The 23,379-nt window shown below is 39.4% G+C and overlaps 1 protein-coding gene and 1 long non-coding RNA gene across 5 annotated transcripts; one reads left to right on the forward strand and one right to left on the reverse strand.

The window, feature by feature from the left end:
• The first annotated feature begins 149 nt into the window (after positions 1–149).
• Positions 150–19,788, forward strand: LOC139982287 (autophagy-related protein 101-like). Of its 4 annotated transcripts, none has more exons than XM_071994969.1 (9): positions 150–332; positions 2,034–2,118; positions 10,370–10,447; positions 11,385–11,468; positions 15,415–15,519; positions 16,286–16,400; positions 17,200–17,246; positions 17,908–18,027; positions 18,868–19,788. In XM_071994969.1, the coding sequence occupies exons 2-9, from the start codon at positions 2,089–2,091 to the stop codon at positions 18,949–18,951; spliced, it is 663 nt and encodes a 220-aa protein (XP_071851070.1). In that variant the 5' UTR covers positions 150–332; positions 2,034–2,088; the 3' UTR covers positions 18,952–19,788. The 4 variants fall into 4 exon arrangements, with proteins under 4 accessions (XP_071851070.1, XP_071851071.1, XP_071851072.1 ...); XM_071994970.1 differs by having other exon boundaries at positions 2,039–2,118; XM_071994971.1 differs by lacking the exon at positions 10,370–10,447 and having other exon boundaries at positions 151–332.
• Positions 19,651–21,848, reverse strand: LOC139982289 (uncharacterized). Its single transcript, XR_011798104.1, has 2 exons — positions 21,208–21,848; positions 19,651–20,459 (listed from the first exon to the last, which is right to left on the reverse strand). It is a non-coding gene; the product is annotated as an uncharacterized lncRNA (long non-coding RNA).
• Between the last annotated feature and the right edge of the window lie 1,531 nt (positions 21,849–23,379).

Genomic DNA, 23,379 nt, shown 5'->3' on the forward strand with positions numbered 1-23,379 from the left:
AAAAGCGACAGTCGGAAATTCCGACCGTCGCCCTCCAATTTTCCAACTATCGTCAGTTTAAGTTCATGTTCCCATAATTATTTACCCTTTCGGCGTTCTATAATGAACTACTACGATTATACAAAAGCATTGTTTTATTACGTCATAGGCCGATGTTTACGTTTTTCTTGGTCTGGTGCGCAATTGTACGTTATCTCGATACAATGGAAGATACCCCACGATAAGCTTGGGCAGTGATTTGTTAAGCTTGTTAATACACATTCGTAATGTTTAAGCTTCATCTTTATTGGTCAACATATCTTCGCAATTGCAGAGGATTTCCTGGCCTAACAGTTAGTAAAAGTTAATGTTAACCCTTCCACTCGCCTACTGACTAGGCCAAGGCCTAGCCTTTATCTAGCCTAAGCCGATACAGTGATAGTAGCATGTGTATACTAAGTAACTGGTTCAGCGAGTAGAGCTATGATACGCACAGGAGTAACTTAAACGGATAGTGCATTTACAGTTCTAAAGAACAGGCTGAATTAGCATAGCACCCGTAGCGTTACTTCAAGTTGAACATTTGGTTAGTGTTTATAACGAGGACGTCTACTATTTCAGTTCCTAGTTCTAGTAGAAACATTCAAAATCAAATGTAAAAAACATTGGTGGTCCTAACTAAGTTAGGCCTTGCAGTAGCAGTATATGCCTAGCCTGTGCTAGCACTAGAGTATTTTAACCTTTGCTTGGATTTATGTTCACCGTGATGGTTCAGCTGGTTGGAGCACATGCTCTCCTAATGTATGACACACAGTATTTACATGTTAGAGAAAAGACAAGGTTCAGTGTTGGATTAATCCAAAGTGGAAATACTGGAATTTCAGCCTCAATTTACCTAGTGCCCTAACTTCAGAAATGCTTATTTTATGTTAGTTTATTTTATTAACACTGCAGTGTAAAGCATCTGTTTTAGTGATTAGGGATGTAAGAAAGTGATTTCTTATGTTTTTATAAGGAACGCTTTGAAACTTTCGTTGGAGGATTTTAATTCTAGACTACTTCATCAGTAATCAATTATTGGTTGACCACATATAACAGTGCAGTTATACCCGACAATCCAGCTTTGCTAAACTGCTACAGTAGGCTATCTATGCTCATTACATTACTTATACTGGCCAATTTTGTTCACTAGTAAGAGGGTAACACATCTAATTTAGCGAGGCTGGTTCAATACTTTCGTAAACCTGGAAACCAAACATTGCCGATACTATCAGTTTGCAGACTTTATTCAACAATCTCCTTGCTTTAAGCCAGTTTGTCTTAATTGCACATTGACTGAAAGATTAATATTGCACTTTAAGATGTGTCCCAGCCCTTAGAATGGGGGAAGGGGTTGGGAGAATGGCTTCAAAATAAATAACTGTGTATACTGCACTGTCTGCACAGTAACATGGTTGGCAATTTATTGATACTGTAATATTGCTTACCATCAGCTTACTGATGGGATGACTCTTATGTGTACCTGTATCTTTATGAGAAGCAGAAGAGTGTTTTTAGTATAGATGTGTAGGGTATAGGATCATAATGACTCACAAAGTATGCTGTAGGCCACTGGTGGGATGAGTATAGCTATGTACCTGTGTCTTCATGAGAAGCAGAAGAGTGTTTTTAGTATAGATGTGTAGGGTATAGGATCATAATGACTCACAAAGTATGCTGTAGGCCACTGGTGGGATGACTCTTGATATGTACCTGTATCTTTATGAGAAGTAGAAGAGTGTTTTTAGTATAGATGTGTAGGGTATGGGATCATAGCAACTCATAAGGTTTGTTGTAGGCCACTGATAAGTACATTTGGAATGTACTACAATCATGGTTGCTGTCAATAATGTTGGTTAAAATTGATCCTTTCAAATGAAGTTTACAGTAAATCTCATTAATGGATTCTCTTCTTATTTGAGAGCCGTGTTAATTACTTTTATGTCATCCCTATATATTTTTGACCATGTTTATATCTGCAAGTATAATTTATTACTTCCAATTTTTTATTGCAGCACAGTTAACTCAGACGTACAGGGCGAGCAGTGGAGAAGAAAATTTAATAGAAGGATGAATGCCAGATCTCAAGTCTTTGAACTAGTTGTCGAGTAGAGGATCGATGTTAGTTTAATCCCGACAAAGCTGCAAAGTTTCATGTGGAAGCGTGGAATTCCAAAGATAAGAATAGAGAATATTTATAATGTTCTGTGACTTTTATTCCTTCACTACTCCAGTCCCAAACTCCTTCACTCAATCTCTCAGGTCTCTATCAGTTTGCAGTCACTTCACTCAGCCACACCCTTCATTTTCCCAACAGCCAGCACAACAACACAAGCCAATATTCCAAGTCAAAGTCAAAGTGAACAGTGAACTCCCTTCCTCTCACACAATATCATAAGTAGTCTGTACATATAGCATACTGTAGAAACACACACACACATCTCTAACCCCTCTTGACCCCCATCTCCCCTTATCTCTCCTTCATCCTGCCTGACCTACATAAGCACCAACTTTCGGACTTTCACTGGCTCACGCCCAAGAATTCCATCTCCATAGCAATAATATTTACAAAGTATAGTTAAAGAGATATATTATAGAAATAGAAAGTTGCGATATATAGATTGTTCATGGTTATAGATATAGTCTTTAAGTTTGTTCTCGACAATCTCCGGGGGCCATCAAACAAAGTGGCATGAAAAGGAGGGTCGTGGTGTGGTCATCGTCACTTCCGCTGAAGTCTGCTTCTAGTGGAACCAGATCTTTAACGCCTCGTTTGGTAATGAATCCTGACGGAAGTTTGACCTTGACAAATCGCACCTCACCATCAGCAGATGGGACATGATCTGTAACTCTCCCCATTTTCCAGGAGACTCTCGGGGTGCTTTCACGAATAAGGCAGATTTCACCTTTCTGTGGTAGGCGACAAATTTCACCACGGGTCAACCTGAAGTGAGTTTGGTGGGCTTCTCGGAGTTCCTGTAGGTATTGTGTTTGCCAGATCTTCCAGAAATGATCAAGCTTTTTCTCTCTCAATTTCCATTGACGTAGTAGAGTTGCCTTTCCTCGAGGATTGGGGTCATAATCTGGATCAGTAGGGTCCTCATTCGAAGGAGGCATACCCAGTTGACACATTGGAGCCATCAGACTTGCAGGTGTTAGGATAGACTGATCATTTATATCAGCTGACAATGGAAGAAGAGGTCTGGTATTAAGAGTTCCCTCAATTTGAGCAATGAGGGTTCTCAAACCTTCATCCTTAATAGTCATCTTCCACAGAGTTTTCTTGATGGCTCTTTTCACCAGATCTACAAGTCTTTCATAGAAGCCGCCAACCCAGGGTGACCTTTCAGGAATATAGCACCAATTAATGCCTTTTTCAGAGTAAAAGGCAGTGAGACATTCTCTTATTTCCTCACTTGGCTTTTGTCCCCAGATAGCTTGCAGAATACTTGCTCCTTTCTTAAATTGAAGAGCATTGTCTGTCAGGATGGTGTGTGGAGTTCCTCTCCTCCCAATAAATCGTTCCACAGCTTGAACTGCTGACTCGGCTGAACAATCTCCGATCAATTCCAGATGTACAGCTCTGGTAGTAAAACAAGTGAATATAGCAATCCACCGTTTTTGATGTTCAGTGTCTTTCTTTTCACGAATGAAGAGAGGACCCATATAATCTAAACCAGTGTATTTGAAGGCTGGCGCTCTTTGAACTCTCTCTGCAGGCAACTGGGCCATCTTAGGTGGTCTAAATGTCCCACCTTGAACTCTTCTGCAGATGAGACATCTCTTTAGACACTTTTTTATCTCAGTAAGTCCATGAGGAATCCAATATCTCAATCTTACTTCTGCCAAGGTGGATCTTGCTCCAGCATGGAAAACCTTGTCATGTGCCTTATTGATCACTAGAGTTGTGAATTTGTTGTCACGAGGAAGAAGGGTGGGATATTGACTTTCCTCTGTGAGGTTTGCATTTGCAAGCCTCCCACCGCAACGAATTACATCCCCATCTAGAAACAGATCAAGTTGTTTGATCAACTGATTTCTTTCCCCTTTCTTGAGCAGGTTTATCTCTTCGTTAAAACCTTGTTGTTGGACAACCTGGATCCATTGATTTCTGGCGTATTGCAGTTCTTTAACTGTGACTGCTTTGGTATCAGGAATATCCCTTTTGAGGCATAGGTTGATGAAACGATGACAATATGCTGTAACTCTCATCAGCTTTCCGATGTTTCCGTATCGGCTGACATCAATGCCAAATGGGGTTGACACCTCTCCACATGTACTCATCAGATGGGCTTCTTGCCTTAGATAGGATTTTTCTTTTTCTTTGTTGCCCTTATTGAGTACCAATGGCAAGTTTTGCTCTTTTTGACCTGGTGACCATTTGGGCCAATAGATCTCCTCTCGGATGGTCCACTTAGGACCGGTCAACCAGTTTGACTCTTTCAGACTTTTTGCTGAAATGCCTCTTGTTGCCAGGTCGGCTGGATTCTCCTTTGTATCCACATAGTTGAATGTAATGTCACCTTTACCGACAATCTCTTGGGTCCTTCTTTGGACATATGCTGGAAGCTCCTTCTCAGAATTAATCCAATGTAGGGTGATTTGTGAATCACTCCACAAAAATTTTCTACTCACTGGGTAGTGCAGCTCTTTCTCTACAAATCTCATAGCTCTAGATCCAATCAGTGCTGCAGTGAGCTCCAGCTGGGGAAGAGTCATTTTTCGTTTAATAGGAGCAACACGGGCTTTGGCAAATATCAGACTGCACTTCACGGTAGATGCTACCTTCTGTCTAACATAGACACAGGCAGAATAAGCTTCAAGACTTGCATCAGTGAAGCAAATTAGTTGTACTGGGATCATCTCACCACTTAGGATCCATCTTGGGATACTAAATTTCTTCGCTCCTACAAGCTCCCTTTGAAGAGCCTTCCACTTGACCACATAGTCTTCTGGCAAGGGATCATCCCAGTCGAATTTCTCTTTCCACATTTCTTGGTGGAGTATCTTTCCTCTGATAGTTATAGGACTTAGAAAACCCAGTGGATCAAATATCTTTGCCAATTGTTGAAGAGTAGATCTTTTTGTAGTCTTCTCAAGATCATCTACAATCAACTTAGTTTTGATTGTATCCACTTGGATGTCCCAAAGCATCCCAAGCACGCTGACTTCCGTGCCCTTTGCCCTGTCTTTCTCTGGCAGCATTTGGTTGAATTCTTTGCTGTTGGAGAGCCATTCTCTCAGATTCATTGAAGCATTGTCAAACAGCTGTTTTGCTTCTTGGTATAGCTTTACAGCTTCCTGAACGCTGTTTGAGCCGATGATCACATTGTCGACGTACACGTTGTTCTTGATTTGATTGCTGACATCACCAGGATTTTTATCTAGATGGAAGTTGATCGTAGCCCCCAGCAAGTAGGGTGAAGCGACAATTCCAAAAGGAATTCTGGAGAAACGGTACACTTGTATATTGCCATCGATGATAGGCATTGTATGGTCTTTCAGCCACAGAAATCGTGTCGCATCTCTATCTTCCAATCTTAGTCCCACCTGAAGGAAAGCTTTCTCAATATCTGACACCATTGCAATCTTTGGTAGTCGGAAACGTATCAACAGACCTGCAAGGTCTTTGAGCAAACACGGACCAGCATGCATTATGTCGTTTAGACACTTCTTTTCCTTTTTTGTTTTTGCACTGGCATCGTACACCACTCTTAGTTTGGTAGTTGCCTTGTCTTCCCTATTTACTGCTAAATGGGGAATGTAGTGTACTCTAGGACCGTCTGGTTGTTTGGATGTCACTGCTTCAACTATACCAGCCTGCAGCTGATCTTCAATGATTTGATTGTATTTCTGGAACCTAGGAGTTGGTTCCCCAGATGGACACAGACTCTTTAGTGTGGATGAAAGTCGCCCTTTGGCAGTACTGAAATTGCTTGACAAAACGATCTTATCATCCTTCCAAGGGAAACCCACGGTATATCGACCATTTTCATACTGGACGGTATCTTTGAATCGTTGTAGGATTTCCTCATCTTTTTGTGCCTGACTGAGATCATCGGATTGGATTCCAATAGTTTCTAGATCCCATAATTGCTGTATGGGGTCTTCCTTCTTACTCAGGCATAACATTTGATTTACTTTCAATGGTTGCTTGTTGATAAATGGATCAACTTCTCTTTTATCAGATTTTGGATCTGTCATCTTTTTAGCCTTTCCGCAAAGGATATTTCCCAGTGGTGAGTGGTGGACTACTAGGCTATCTTGAATAGCTGTTATAGGCAAACCAGCACCCATAAGATCATACCAGTAATCGATCCCGATAATGATGTCAATTGGCATTGATTTGCTCGAGTTAGGTGGTATGTTGAGAGGATTCAAAGCCTGAATTTTCTTCCAGGTAGCTTTATCGAAATGAATTGCCTCTAATCCCATTGGTGGAGCCATTTTAGGGATACTGTAGGCCTCGATATCAAGCTTAAAACCTCTAGGCCCATTTAATTCTAATTCCACCATTCCTGCCACCACTGTTTCAGCCTGATCTGTGTTAAATCTTGAGGTTTCCAATGTTACCTTCTTCTGTGATCTCAAATTCAATCTTTCAGCTGCCTCTGCACTAATACAGGTTACTTTTGCCCCTGTATCTAGAAAAACATGCATATGTTTTCTTTCTTTGGTCACTGGATTAGTGATTGGATATTTGAAAGCTGCCATGATAATCCCATGTTCTTGTCGACTAGCTGTTAAGTAGCCATCAATCTGCACCTTTTCGATTTCATTTTGTTTCTTTTCTTCTTCAATTTGGACATTAAGATGCGTTGGCTGCTCAACTTTTTTCTTGAAGCATAATGCTGAATTATGATTCACATCTTTACAGTGAAAACATGGCTTCTTTCTTTTGCAATCTTTGAATAGATGGCCTTTATTTAAGCATTTGAAACAACGATTTTCTTTTTGGACCATCTCACGTCGTTTTCTTATGTCGGTCACTTTCCGACATTCATCACTCCAGTGGTTGCCTTTACCACAAAACAAACATGGTCGTCTGTACACTTGGGAAGCATCTTGAGCAAAATTTGCAGTAGGCAGTTTGTTTGTTGGTTGTTGGATTGGATCACTAGATTCCTCTTTTGATTCTCTTTTTTTACTGGTATTTCCAGTTGTTATGGCTAGCAAATGGAAATTCTTTAGGAAGTCCAAAAATTCTTGCATGGACTGTTCTTTTTTGTGTTTGTTTTGGAGGAATCTCATCTTATTCATTTCAATGGTCAAGGACCTTGGCAGCTTGTCTGTCAATTCTGGTACATAAGCATTGAGAGCTTCATCTGGTACACCCTGCCTCTTTAAGGCCACTGTGAGAGCATTGGTCTCATCAACAAACTTTTCTAGATTTCCCATATTCTCTCTCACTTGTTTTATTGAATGGAGGCTGTTCCAGAGGGCCCTTTTCTGGTGCATTTTATCACCATACTGCTCCTTTAATATGGCAACTGCATCTACATACTTGTTTCCTTCTAGGCCCAGTCCTTTGATTTTATCGTAGGCAGGACCAGTCAAGAGTTGAAGGAGATAATCTAGCTTTTGTTTGTTACTCAACTGTGGTTGGCTGTCTACATTAATCTCAAAAGACTCCCAAAAATTAGGCCATTTGAGAATTTCACCCGCAAATGTTGGCAACTGGATTTTAGGAAGCTTGGTCATTATTGGTGACCGAACTGACTGTCCACCTATGGTTCCTTGTGGTGAGCTGGACGTTGGATTTTGGATAGTTTCAATCAACCTTTCTTGGTCTAAAGTTCTTTGATCTTTAATTTCTTGAAGGAGCTGCATTGTTTGTGACTGATTTTGTTGATTGGCCTGTTGCTGCATCTGTATAATTTGTTGCATGTGCTCCTGGGAGCGTTGTTGACTTTCAAATAATTGTTGCATCTGTTGTTGTGACTGTAGCAAAATCTGTAGTAAATGACCTGTCATATCCCCTTGGGATTTCATGGAACTTTCAGAAGGGGTTGCCTTCGGGACTCTGTCCCCTGGGACCTCCGGTGTAGACATGGTATTTTGATATTTGGACTGGCTTCTTAGCCTTGATGCATCAGGCTGAGCAGTGGCACCATTTATTTCGTTTAGGACTTTAAGATTGCATCCATACTGGCTAAGTTGAATCACTGTGAATGTGCCATTTTGGACCAGCTGGGCCAGTAAATTGCCACCACCACAATCTTCACACACCCAAGAAAACTGCTCCAAATCATTTAAAGCATGATATAGCTTTTCTGTAATGATGTCACTTATTGGGTCATTTATGCAGACACAGCACCACCATTTCTTACAGTGATCACAATCAATGCCGTCTTCTGTCTCTCTCTCACATTTATTACATGGCTGCATTTTCATAGGCAATTGCTTTTTCTTATTTGATAGGCCTATATTGGGCTAAGAATTCCTAGCATGGATTTCTATAGTATAGCCTATCTCTCTTTATTCTCTCTCTCTCTCTCTCTCTTCTCTTCTTACCTTCGGAAACTGTTCTTGATCAGACTTTTACAAACCTCGCTCTGCTACCAATTTGTCGAGTAGAGGATCGATGTTAGTTTAATCCCGACAAAGCTGCAAAGTTTCATGTGGAAGCGTGGAATTCCAAAGATAAGAATAGAGAATATTTATAATGTTCTGTGACTTTTATTCCTTCACTACTCCAGTCCCAAACTCCTTCACTCAATCTCTCAGGTCTCTATCAGTTTGCAGTCACTTCACTCAGCCACACCCTTCATTTTCCCAACAGCCAGCACAACAACACAAGCCAATATTCCAAGTCAAAGTCAAAGTGAACAGTGAACTCCCTTCCTCTCACACAATATCATAAGTAGTCTGTACATATAGCATACTGTAGAAACACACACACACATCTCTAACCCCTCTTGACCCCCATCTCCCCTTATCTCTCCTTCATCCTGCCTGACCTACATAAGCACCAACTTTCGGACTTTCACTGGCTCACGCCCAAGAATTCCATCTCCATAGCAATAATATTTACAAAGTATAGTTAAAGAGATATATTATAGAAATAGAAAGTTGCGATATATAGATTGTTCATGGTTATAGATATAGTCTTTAAGTTTGTTCTCGACACTAGTAAGAGAACAATATATTGATTTAATTGGTTGTTATTAAACCTACTTAGGAGTTACAGTACTACTTAGTGATATAAATAACACAATAAACAGTACCATGATACTGTTGACTGTAAGTCATTTTAAAGCATTGCAGGTATGAGAGTTAACACATTGACATTGATAAGTTTGAATGTGCGCAGAGTTTTTTAATTGCTTAAAGTAAAAAAATTATTCCTTTCTGGATGTACTGTACTGTACATCATCTGTGATTGTTCAGGCCCGCCCTCCCTGGAACTGAATTTTCCTTTTTTAATACCTCCCTGCCGTAAGTTACCCTGCCCTCAATAAACATGTATGTAAATGTGATGTACAAAAAGCACAATGCTGACCCTATTGAGAAACAAGTATATAAAATAAACAGCAGTACAACATACAATCTCAAACACTTTAGTTCTGTAAATTTCAGGTTGTAATGTTTATGGACTGACACCTTGACTGTTGCTTTACAGTTCTGTAAGTTTCAGCAAATGTCGATAGACCATTAAATTATGTTTTCGGCCACCGAGATTTGCAACCATATTCAATCTGACTAATCTTGCATCCTGCAAAGAATTGCAGTTCTTGTATAACAGGGGGGGCCTATATGATTGACATTTGGTCTAGGCTTTGTTAGGTTAGCTTGTGCTTATTTAATGAAGTATTGCCATACACGTAACAGGAGGGCCTATATGAATAATGTTATGTTAGGTTAACTTGTACTTATTTATTGAACATCCTGGGCTTGTGCTTATTGTGCAATAATAGGGTCCACTGCGATTGGATGCTCTAGTTGTTAGCTTTAGAGGGCGCATCGGGACTGGGGGTTCATCAAATGTTATTCTTTAGTTTATATTTAAATAAAAACAATACAGTACCTATGGGTGAGGGGGGTGGTGATAGGGGAAATGACCTCAATGGGAATGCGGTCATACTATACTGTTATGTAATAATGTTAAGGAAGGAACAGTGGGAGTGCTGTATCATCACATTGAACCAATGGTTATACTGTATGTTCCTTTCTGTCAGTGTGAGACACCGCACTGGTCCTAAACACACATTGTTGGTAATTTGTTAGCCCATCCTTCTCACCTTAACCAAGCTTATAAATGATGTGTTTCAAGTCCAACAATTTATTGTTTTGCATTGATTTCCATTTTATTGTGGATCTTGTTCTCATTCATTTCTTCTCTTTTTTGCAGACTGTTGAGAGTAAGCAGCTAGAGGAGGTTGTCAACAGCATCTTTCATACCATACTTTTCCACAGAACCACAGGAAAGGTAAGGAACACTTCAATCTTTCCATTTCTGTGTGTAACACTCTTACTGCACTGAAGACATGTAGTGAGATGTCTGTACATGTACTCTTATTACAGCAATGTTGCCTGTTCTGAGTTATAGACTTTGTAAATAACACAGAACCACAGGAAAGGTACAGGAACACTTCCAATTATCCATTTATGTGTGTAACTTTCTTACTGTACTGTAGTCATGTAGTAAGATGTCTGAAAATGTACTCATATTACAGCAATGTTGCCTGTACTGAGTCACACACTTTTTAAATAACACAGAACCACAGGAAAGGTACAGGAACACATCCCAATTTTCCATTTCTGTGTGTAACTTGTTATTACTGTACTGTAGACATGTAGTGAGATGTCTGTACATGTACTCATATTACAGCAATGTTGCCTGTACTGAGTTACACACTTTGTAAATAACACAGAACCACAGGAAAGGTACAGGAACACTTCCCAAGTTTCCATTTCTATGTGTAACTTGTTTTAACTGTACTGTAGACATGTAGTGAGATGTCTGTACATGTACTCGTATAACAGCAATATTGCCTGTACTGAGTTACACACTTTGTAAATAGCACAGAACCACAGGAAAGGTACATGAACACTTCTAATTTTCCATTTCTGTGTGTAACTTGTTATTACTGTACTGTAGGCATGGAGTGAGATGTCTGTACATGTACTCATATTACAGCAATGTTGCCTGTACTGAGTTATACAATTTGTAAATAACACAGAACAACAGGAAAGGTACAGGAACACTTCAAATTTTCCATTTCTGTAACTTGTTATTACTTTAATACTGTAGACATGTAGTGAGATGTCTGTACATGTACTCATATTACAGCAATGTTTCCTGTACTGAGTTATACACTTTTTCAATAATACATCCGTACATTACCTTTAAATTGTTCTTTCAGTTTCACTACAAACAGGAAGGTGCTTTCCTCATCGGTACTGTCGGTGTGGTGGAGACTGATTGTGACTTTGTTGATTTGACATATGTAAGTAAAATATTCATACATGTTTCATTATCTTTGGTATGTGTGTAAAAGAGCTATATAGTCGAACACTGATAGATCCTTCAGATGTCCGTTGCAACCTCCATACAATTGGGTGCAGCATATATCCAGAGGCAGGGTTGGTGGTAGGGTGGTGGGGGTGTACTCCATCCATAGGCGTAGGAGGCGGGGGGCTGGGGGGGCTGCAGCCCCCCCAACCATAATTTTTGGTGAAAATTCGGGCAATATGCTGAGAATTTTTCGGGCACCTACTGCCGAAGAATAATAATTTGCAGTGTGTTTTTCATTTTTTGGGGGTAAAATTCGGCAATATGCTGAGAATTTTTCTGGCATCTACTGAAAGAATAATAATTTGCAATGTGTTTTTCAAATTTTTGGTGAAAATTCGGGCAATATGCTGAGAATTTTTCGGGCACCTACCAGTGACGGAGCGTCCATACAGTCAGAGGGGGCGGATGCCCCTCTGACGGACTCAAATGGACTGCTGGTGCCCTTTTCAGCTTTTTACCACTCTTTGCTTATTCGCGATTATTGACTTTTTATTGCGCTCTCAAATACCTTTGACATTTGTCACATTTTGTTGGTGCAATTTTCTGACAAATGGCGATGACACCTATTTATTCTTCGTTTATCTTGAAATTAGCAAGGCCTGGAAAGGGTCATTTCCGGCGATCTAGGGAGTATCTTTACTCAAAAAATTTACGCTCCGCGCCAACCTGTGGTGGCGCTCCGCTTAGATAGTGTCGAGAAAGCGCCCCTACAGACCATTCTCTCCCCCCTGACCACTACCCCTATAGCTCCGCCACTGGCACCTACTGAAAAGAAGAAGAATTTGCAATGTGTTTTTCAATGGTTAAACTTATATTATTATCATTATTGTTGTAACGACTTCCCCAATAACTCTAACCAATATGGAAGGGTAAAAACACGGAAAATGATTGTTTGTTATTGGCATGTGATGTAATAACCGAAGAATGCCTATGATAAGCACATTAACATGCGAAACGCGCGCTGCGCGCGAAAAATTTTGGTTATATTTTTCGGGCAAGTCGTTACAGCCCCCCCAAATCAAATGAGGCTCCTACGCCTATGACTCCATCTCCACTTTTAAACACCACAGACTAATTAAAAGTAGATATTGGCACAAGCCTTGTATGTATCTGATCTTAAGACCTAATTTTACAGCCTTTATATCCCTCATAATTCACAATTGCACAACTAAAAACTTAATTCTGTTTGACGGATGATTTCCAGATCCCCCTACATATAGATATATATCGATAGTCCACTTCAACAACCCGCACCCAGAAAGATTACTGTACTGCATAACTGTAGACGATACAGTAGTCATTCCTGCGCTGCTCCTTACACAACCAGAGGTATTACTGTACTGTATAAATGTAGACACTATGTACAGTATACAGTCATTGAGTACTGCACTGCTCCTTACAAACCCAGAGGTTTTACTTTACTGTATGCCCTAGACAATACAGGAGTCATTGACTACTGGACTGCCCCTTACACAAGGGCGGCGGAACGGGGGGGGGCACAGGGGGCACGTGCCCCCCCACTTTTCCTCAGGTTAAAACTGTGCCCTTTTTCTACATAAAAATTGAGGTGTCTCAAGTTAGCAAGAGGCCAGGGAACCAGAATGAACACTCGGGAGGGCCGTTTCCGGCCATCTGAGGGGTTTGTAAAACCAAAAATGTTATTGTTCGCTCCGCGCCAACCGATGGTGGCGCTCCGCTCAGATAGTCGTGCATACAACTGTGCAAATCCTGGCTAAGCCCCTGACTTTTAATGAATTACTGTGGGTCAAACTCAAAGCTATTTCGAATGGAATAAATTGTTAAGATATTAATAAGAAATAAACTCTAATTCGAAGATTCCTACATAAGCAACTAGCATGATTTTCACCTCATTTTGTCTCAAAAGAAAACTTGTTCCTTGTTTTCCAATTTGCACATTGGATATTGCAGTGCTAGTATGCATATTTTCCTTGAAGGTGGGGGGGGGGGGGGGTGTTGATGGAGTGATGTGTATACGCAAATAAGATAATACAATAAGACTTATAAAGGTAATATAAGGCTGCATCTAATCGAATTTCTGCAAAGTGCCCTTTGATGTTGGTGCCCCCCCCAGATTAAAAGTGCTTCCGCCGCCCTTGCCCTTACACACCCATAGGTATTACTTTACTGTATAACTCTAAACACTACAGTAGTCATTGAGTACCGCACTGCTCCCCTACACACCCAGAGGTATTACTTTACTGTATAACTGTATGCCCTAGACAATACAGTAGTCATTGAGTACTGGACTGCCCCTTACACACCCAGAGGTATTACTGTACTGTATAACATAGACAATACAGTAGTCATTGAGTACTGCACTGCCTCTTAAACACGCAGAGGTATTACTTTACTGTTTAACTGTAAACACTGCAATAGTCATTGAGTACTGCACTGCCCCTTACACACTCAGAAGTATTACTGTACTGTATAACTGTAGACACTACAGTAGTCATTAAGTACTGCACTGCTCCTTACACACCAGATGTATTATTTTACTGTATGCCCTAGACAGTATAATACAGTAGTCATTGAGTACTGGACTGCCCCTTACACACCCAGAGGTATTACTTTACTGTTTAACTGTAAACACTACAATAGTCATTGAGTACTGCACTGCCCCTAACACACCCAGAAAGATTACTGTACTGTATAACTGTAGACAATACAGTAGTCATTGAGTACTGCACTGCCCTTACACACTCAGAAGTATTACTGTACTGTATAACTGTAGACACTACAGTAGTCATTAAGTACTGCACTGCTCCTTACACACCCAGAGGTATTACTTTACTGTATGCCCTAGACAATATAGTAGTCATTGAGTACTGGACTGCCCCTTACACACCCAGAGGTATTACTTTACTGTATAACTGTATGCCCTAGACAATTCAGTAGTCATTGAGTACTGCACTGCCCCTTACACACCCAGAGGTATTACTTTACTGTTTAACTGTAGCTACTTCAGTAGCCTAGTCATTGAGTACTGCACTGCTCTTACACACTCAGAGGTAATGCTTTACTGTATTAGTGTAGCTACTTCAGTAGCCTAGTCATTGAGTACTGCACTGTGCCTTACACACCCAGATGTATTACTTCACTGTATAACTGTATGCCCTAGACAATACAGTAGTCACTGAGTACTGCACTGCCCCTTACACACCCAGAGGTGTTACTGTACTGTATAACTGTAGACAATACAGTAGTCATTGAGTATTGCACTGCTCCCCTACACACCCAGAGGTATTACTTTACTGTATAACTGTAGACACTACAGTAGTCATTAAGTACTGCACTGCTCCTTACTGTACACACCCAGAGGTATTACTTTACTGTATGCCCTAGACAATGCAGTAGTCATTGAGTACTGGACTGCCCCTTACACACCCATAGGTATTATTTTACTGTTTAACTGTAAACACTACAATATATCATTGAGTACTGCACTGCCCCTAATTCCCACAGGCACATTCTCCTGTTTAATTAAATCTTGGATCCACAGTCAGGCTACAGTTTAACAGCATGCAGTAGTGTTACGACTTATAGAGTAGTACATTATGAACCAAACATGCAATCAGTGCATTAATGTAAACTGATGGCAGAATTAAAACCAGATTTGTGGTTGGACTATTCTGGTATTGTTATGTTAGCAAATTTACCTTACCCATACTCGTCAACATGAATTTTACAAGATCCTTCTTTTATAACTTGTCACATAAAGAAACTCTAGTGTCAAACATGTACTCATAGTCATATTGATTCTGTTTGTACTCATACCCCAAGTCTGATTGAAAACCACAAACATAAAATGTATTTATTTGACATAAAATTCACAAATCCCTCAAATTTTCCCCTCACAGGTCAGATGCAACTCTCCAACTTTAGACAAAAACCTCCGACGAGAAGTCTCAGCATTTAAAGATCCACGATCCACAGATGTCAACGCAGGTCTCCAAAGTGGACAGGTGGGTTTCTCTGTTGCTATGACGACTGTATTAAAGTTTTCCAGCTGTAGGATTCGACGCAGTGATGTTGGCATTGGTGGTGAAAATCCATGAAATTTAAATAACCAATATTAATAAAACGTAAGGTAAAAAGTCTCTATCAATGGAGATAAAGTGCCTTGCCCAAGGACACAGCATAATGACCAGTCTTAGCAAGACCTTCTGACATGACTTTATAACAGTTAACTGTTGGTCATTGGTAGTTTGTCTCACCTAAAATCCAAGTTTGCACAATTCAAACAGTCACTCTTCACTGTGCAATAATTATGTGTTCCCCAGGGGACTTCCCATAGTGTGCAGCTAAAAACCAGGGCATGCAACTATATGTACAAGATACGTCTCAGGTCCCAATTGATTCACCTGTGTAAACAGGCAGTGGAGAAAAGGTTTTAATAGCTATGCACTGTTAAGTTCAACTCAGTTAAGTAGGGTTCTGCAACTGGCCTCGTTTCATTTCCTTTCCTTGTATAAATAATTAAAAGTGAAAGTTCAGTTAAGTTTTGCTTTATATGATGTGACTAAAATCTTACTAGCGTGAAGTGCCATGTTTTTTACTGATGAAAATGCAATATCTTACAACAGTATTTGAGAAAATTTGTAAAGACCAGTTCAGACGAATAAGAGCAAGCTGTACACACAAGAATTTTAAAACTATTCACAGAAAGCAGAAAACAGAAAAGAACCTAAACTTTGAGAAATAATAATATTCATTTCCATTATTTGATAGATTTCCTTGGAGCTCTATCAGAAGAAGAAGAACAGATGGCCTTTTCCTGATGAGAGCATTCCTTGGGAAGTTTGGACTTTGAAGATTAACGTCATATCGCTGTCTAACGAGCAAGGTAAGTGAAGACAAATGCTCTACATTTTAGTATTGTTTGTCCAACTAGTATAAATGTTTCGTGAAGGTGAGAACATTCCTTGAGAAGCGTGAGCTCTAGTATCGAAAGTGATATCACTGGCCAATTTTATTCTTATTTTCATTTTAACTTCCTTACTTTTGTGTTGTCAATTTCTTTTTGTGGTGATTTGCCAACGTGCTCAAACTAACAAGTACTGTACACCTTGACTGAGAAGAGGTTTATATATACTCTAATGTCTGGTAGTTGTTATATGTTTATCATTGTGAAGTTAAACAAGATTCTTGTAGTGAAGAAGATGATGGAGTGAAGAGACTCTTATTTGTGTCCTGCAGAAGATCATTGCATATTCATGAAGGAGACATATATTGAGCCATACATGCTTGTAGACAGATATTCTGAGCAGGGACAAGGAAGATAGGGAGCCATGTTGGGGCACAAACAGTTAAAGGACGGGCAACTTGTAAAGTTATGTCACTAGTGCAGATATATTTACATTTTACAAGGCATTGCTACAATTGGTGTGGTACTGTAGTCAGCATTTGGGAGGGAGGGGTAGGATGTGTGCCCTGGCCTTGCATAATTTGCTGTTTGGAGAACCAATATGTTAATATAGGTGTGGTTGCCAAGGGACAACCAGAGGAAAGTGGAATCCCTTTCAAATATTGCCTGAATAAATATATACTGTGCCATTACTGATGTTGAGAACAAAGGTCGACCACACACCAAAGCCTTTTTTAATTGACATTTGACCCCACTGTTGTATTTTTTATTCATACAGAGAGGCAAGCATACAGGGAAAAGCTTGGAGAAATCCTGAATGCTAAGGTACTGCCCAGTAATTCTTCTTACCTCATTCGACATATTTTAGGCGCCTGAATCACAAAGAAACTTTCTTGTAGCTTCAAACTCCACTGCCTGAAGTCTTATTCCAACAATAGAGGTTATGTAAGCAGTGCCTATTGTGTGAGACTATAGCAGAATACATGAATGTCCTACACAGCTGTTCCCACTAGTCACCATTGTAACATACAGACCTGTCATACTTTTGCCTGATGAATTATATATGATTTGAATTTAAACACTGCAGTCATGAACCTTTTTAACATTTTATTAAATAAAATTAGTAACTCAATGCACTTCCTCATGTGCTAATCAATATTGCTTAATATTTTTTTTTTAATTGTGTATTAACTTTAGATTTACTTAATGTGTGTAATTATTCCTTGTATATTATTCAATACAATTTTTTCATAAAATAAAATAAAATAACTTCATCAGTTACTCAATTCTGTTCTTCATGTGCTAATCAATATTGCTTAATGTTTTTTTTTTAAATTTAATTGTGTATTAACTTTATATTTACTTTATATAGTGTGTGCTATTATCCCTTGAACATTATTCACTACACATCTATTTTGTATCTCATACGCTGTATAATTCCCACATAACCTGAATGCAATCTTCCTTTATAATATGTCTTTGATAGATAATATGCATCGTAGAAGCGATGAACAGAAATGATTACATTCCAAAGGCTCCTAATCAAGCTCTGTTGGATACAGTCTTCGACACCACCTGTCCAGATGTGCAGCCATTCTTATTCAAGGTAATCATCTGTGGTTTCTTTATTATAGAGTCATTATGATACTAGAAACCAAGTAAGTTAATCCTGCTTGTTCTCATTATGCTTTTTGTATTTGCTTATTTATATCCTTCTTGACTACTCAGCATATATCATAATTAAAAGACTTAAATCTGAATCAGGTAAACACACTCATGTTCTACTGACCACAATGTTTCTTTTAGGGGTTACTCAGTCTGTGACACATCACACAACGGTCAGTGTCTCTTTGAATCTAATCTTTCATTGATGTACGCTCCATGATATTCAGAAAGTCCTGTTGAAGTACAAGCTACACAAAGTCAAGTTTTTGCTATTCAAGACTACTTGGCCAGTCAAATCATTAAAGTCAAAGTACTGCTATAGACTAAAGTGATTTTAACCCTAAGCCATCCTCAACTTGACTGTTTAAAAGGAGTCATGTCCCACAGACTCAGGGGTAAGAAATACCTTCATGAAGCAACTGACTGAACAAGAAGCTGTTTTGTGTGTTTATTGGGTTTAACTCTCTTCGCTGTTGCTGTGGTTATTTAAAACCAGAAGAAGACTAGATGTTGTAAATTAAAAAGCATAAACTTAAACAGAGCAGAATTCTTTGTGACTTATGTTTAAGAGATATAGAAGCACACAGTTCTTGAGAAACATTTGTCACTCTGAAATGTTTAAATGTGTATGCATTACCTGTATCTCTGTTCTTGCCTATATTAATAAAGTACTAAATGGATTGGATATTCCACTAGCCTAACCCTTTTCCACTTCCTACAATCAATGAAACTATCACCCTGCATCAGGAGTCCCAATCATTTTTCATTTAATATCTACCAGATTTCTTGTCAAAACTCTGGGCCGACCAATGCATCTGTTGGAGCTGCTGTTCGGAAGCTACTGCGAGATACACTGGCACTGTGAAGCAAGTGACTGGTATTTAAAGGCTCATTTCATGACCAAATGCTTACCAAGGCCTAGCCAGTGATCAAAAGCATGGGAACGATGCTTTGTTATAAACAAGTGATTGGTTTTTAAATGCTTAATGTATGTCATGATGCTTCCCAAGGCATAGCCAGTGATAAGAAGCATGGGATTGATAATGATCTGTTACAAACAAGAGACTGGTATGGTGAAGAAGGCTAGTGTTATGATCCTGGTATTGCAAACAAGTGTTAGGCTAGTCAAAGCTGACTTTGGTAGAGAAAGTGCAATATTGATGTTTCTTAAACAAGTGAATGGTGATGAAGACAGCTTGCTCTTTCTGATAAGGAACATTTTCGTGGTACCATCAAGAAGTGAATGGAGAGACACTGTTGTTTGAATGCTTCCAGTAACAGCCTAGTAATCAAAGAGATCTCTAAACTGCTATCCCCTGGGTTTTTCTATTGTCTTAACAACTCTTCGATCATACAAAAAAAAACAAGAAAGTTTTTGTAAGGGTGAAGATGTGTAGACTTGTGTTTCAGCCTCATCAGAGAAGAGTTGCATGAAAGAGGTGAATATGTTTAGTTCTTTCAAGAAATTACTGAATATGGAAGACTAGCTGCATAGTTTGACATGAAAGCTTGTCCCAGCTTTAAGTTCTGTGTTGGTAAGATCAATTGGTGAGTGACATTAAACTGTTTTTTATCTCTCATAGCTAGAATCTTACCCATCAGAACCAGAAAACATTTCGTTTTCCAAACTTGTTGTTGTTTTAATTTCTTTGGAAGTCTCATACTTGTAATGATGATTGGAATAAAGAAAGCAAACAGACAATGGCATTATGTTGTTTTTAGAAAGTCCATGTTAAGAAAAGAGGAAAAAGGAACATTAAGAAGAACTTTATTATTATATAGTGACTATGTTTTACTTATCAACTTTAGCAAGGACCAGGTCATCCCATGTGTGTCCTTAAAATCAGTGACATAGCCATTATACAAGAAGAAGTACATCGGTATTGTGAGCTTCATGTATTTGTCATAACATGTGAGATAGATGACTCAAATTTTTGAATCAGTAAACACTGGATACATTATTTATAGAACATAACTCAGTTATTATATTACCATTTTAGCTCTTTGAAGATGATTAAAATCGTTTCTCATCATTTTAAACTCAATAACTGCTATGAAGGAAAAACTTAGATCATCTATTAGTCATTCATTTGAAACATGTTTCTTTATCATTATTTATTGTAATTTAATTATAAAGGGAGAAAAAGGTTGATTGGTATTGTAACCTTTATGCATACAAAGATTAGCCCCTTCTAATTTCTAAATTAAGGATTCACTATTTATTTAAAAACAAGAGACACTTAAAAACTAGTTTAGTTTTCTGAGATACGATTCCCTTTCAGGGAAAATTTCACCAGCTTTGGAAAACCAACCTATGAATATGCTGCTAAAACGTTCGTTGTTGTCCACTGCAAATTTGATCAGTGATGGATTCTGATGGCAAGAGTTATGGAAATATATGTCGTTTTAAGTTATACTCAAATTGAGACAGTGACGTCCAATGCAGCCAATTCTATCTCATTCTTATCTCGGTCTCCATTTCGCATATAATCAGTGTAAGGAAATAAATGAAAAACAATGGTAAAACTTCTTAAATTCATGCACCTTACCCCCATAGTAAACTGGGCCCAAACAACACAAACTAATGACACACCTGTTCAGAGTTTCAGACGGTCCCTGAATGAGGAATTCCTTAGAAGACAATAATAATTATGGGACTCCCCTAGTTAATGTAACAATGTATAGCAACCGTACGTACATCCATGTTCATCCATGTTCATCCACAACCTTTTGTATTGACTTTAATAGTGATTGTAATCATTCGTAATTTTGCATCCTGGTAAAACACACATGTCATAAATTAACTTCGAAGCCCTCTAGCACTGGATTATCATAAGAATAACTAATGAAAAGGCTGCATTAATCATGAAATATAACAAACAACACAACCTTTTAGTGGCTACATGACATGTGTTAGGCGGTCGTCGCCTCCTGGACCATACTAACATACACACTGATAACATTAGGTGTGCTAGTAATAGCGACGAATTACTTCTATTCTGATATTTACTACAGTTGAGAGATATTGACTCGAGTTACCATTAGTTAGGATAGTAACATGTTTTACATTTAATGATTAGTTTATTGTTTGTTAAATGACCATAAATATTCATCAACCTACCTATAACCCAGCGTTAATCCAGCGTCACTGAGATCTTGAAGACTTTGAAGTGGGAACCCCTCACAGAAAGAAGGAAAAGGGCCAGACTTATGCCTTTTACCAACTTGTAAATGGCCTAATTGCAGTCCCAAACGAGACTAATCCCTTCTTGAAACCATGGAGGCGTGGCAGCTATACACAAATTCCACATAATCATCGTGCTTTTCAGTATAGTTTCTATCCTAGGACTATAACAGACTGGATTACACAATCCTCGGCCGTTAAGGAGAGCCCTAGTCTTGAGGTGTTTAACAAGATTGTTATTATTAGCACTGCTGCGCTGCGAACCACCGTCCTCGTTGTGATACCCGAGAGGGGTTTTTAACGAGTATCCAACAGAAGCAGAAGTAATGTTGGACAGAGCGATAATGTCTAGATTTGTTTTTAGGTGTACAGCAACAAATTAATTATTGTCGCGCGCCGTCTGTATTACTTGATAGGAACAACACTGGAACAACGCCAAACGAGGCAGGACCTAATTACTGTATACAATATAAAGTATGGTTACATCGACATAGACCCAGAGAAGTACTCCAAATTGTTTTGGACAAGAAAAGCATCAGAGGATACTTGCTGAAAATTAGTTCAACACATCCAGCACACTTAAAAGTCAGAATGCAATATATTTTCAACAGAACTTGGAGTTTATGGAATACATATAGCAGTGGCGGATCCAGGATTTCGCCGAAGGGGGGGCCCAGATGGGAAATGCCTAATCGTCGTCCTGGGGGAGGGGTCTAAGGGGAGTGGGTGCCCCCCTCCCCTTTGGAAAATTTCACAAAATATGGAGGTCCTCGGTGCAATTTGGTGCTACTTTTCGTGAAAGTTTGGAGTAAAATTTATTTCCAATAAATCATGTATTCATGGTTTGCCGGGCATATATTTGCAATTTCGAGCAATGAGCTGGGATTTACGTCTTAGGGGAGTAGGTGATGATGCAAACTACTTTTTACCAGGCTACTCCAGGCCATTTCATCTTGGATGCCCCCTTCCAGATGGAGACTATTGATGCAGTCAGAGTGCCCCTCTCACCTTCACTTTATCAGAATGATGGTGTACTCTTTTTGCAAATTTATTTTACAAAAAATTACACGCACAGTGGCGTAGCTAGGATTTTTTGAGTGGGGGGCCATGGGGGGCTGTTCTTTCTTGTGGGGGGAGGGGGCGGAGTTTACTATCTAAGCGGAGCGCCACCTTGGTTGGCGCGGAGCGTACAGAGAAAATTTGAGATTTCAGCACCCCCCAGATCGCAGGAGATGGCACCTGTGAGGCAAAATAGCAACCAAAAAGATGTGCAACTTTGGTGACAGAAATGCAAAAAAGTTTTTTCTCTTTCATGCTGACTGGCCTTGCCAACTCAGCCAGACTTTTAACTTGAGGGAAGTTGGCATCATTTGTCCTTTCAAGCTGTCAAGGCCTTTCTCCCAACTCAAACCCCTGTGGGCTACCGGTAGATTTGCAGGATATGCCCACATGTGGACTTAAATAGCATTAGAGGAAGGGGGTGGAAGACTAACACGCATCGATGTTTCGGTAATGGTCCACATTGGTGGCTCGGTGCTTATTAGGCCATTTATTGGGTTTCTTGAGGCAGCTGTCATCAGAATCTGGCTTTTTGTGCCAATCGATGACCGATAACATGCATTGGTATGTAAATTTCTTCTTCATATATCTAGCAACACTCTAAAAACAAATGAGTGGATTTCATTCCATTGGAGTGATCACTCGGCGCACTTCAAATTAAGAGTGAAATTTCACTCTATTGGAGTTAACCCTCACTCCTAATATGAGTGAATATAACTCTATTAGGAGTTAAGATTTACTCCAATGGAGTGGAAATTCACTCTTATACCGGAATGTGCTCAGTGATCACTCCCATGGAGTGAAATTCACCTATGTTTTTATCAGTACAGTACAGTGCATATCATCATAGACGTACGTACGTACGTACTACTACGTACGTTCGTATATCAGACGCACTCGATACCCACGATACGATACGGTCCTGGAGAAACTATTTCCACTCATCATTTTTTAAGGCGATACAGTAGTGAGTATTGAATAGGCACAGCCGCATGTTTGCAGGAAATTCAGAATTCCCAATATTTTATATCTCAACCAGTAGTGAAAATC

The sequence above is a fragment of the Apostichopus japonicus genome, chromosome 16 (assembly GCF_037975245.1).
Source record: "Apostichopus japonicus isolate 1M-3 chromosome 16, ASM3797524v1, whole genome shotgun sequence".
Classification (NCBI taxonomy): Eukaryota; Metazoa; Echinodermata; class Holothuroidea; order Aspidochirotida; family Stichopodidae; genus Apostichopus; species Apostichopus japonicus.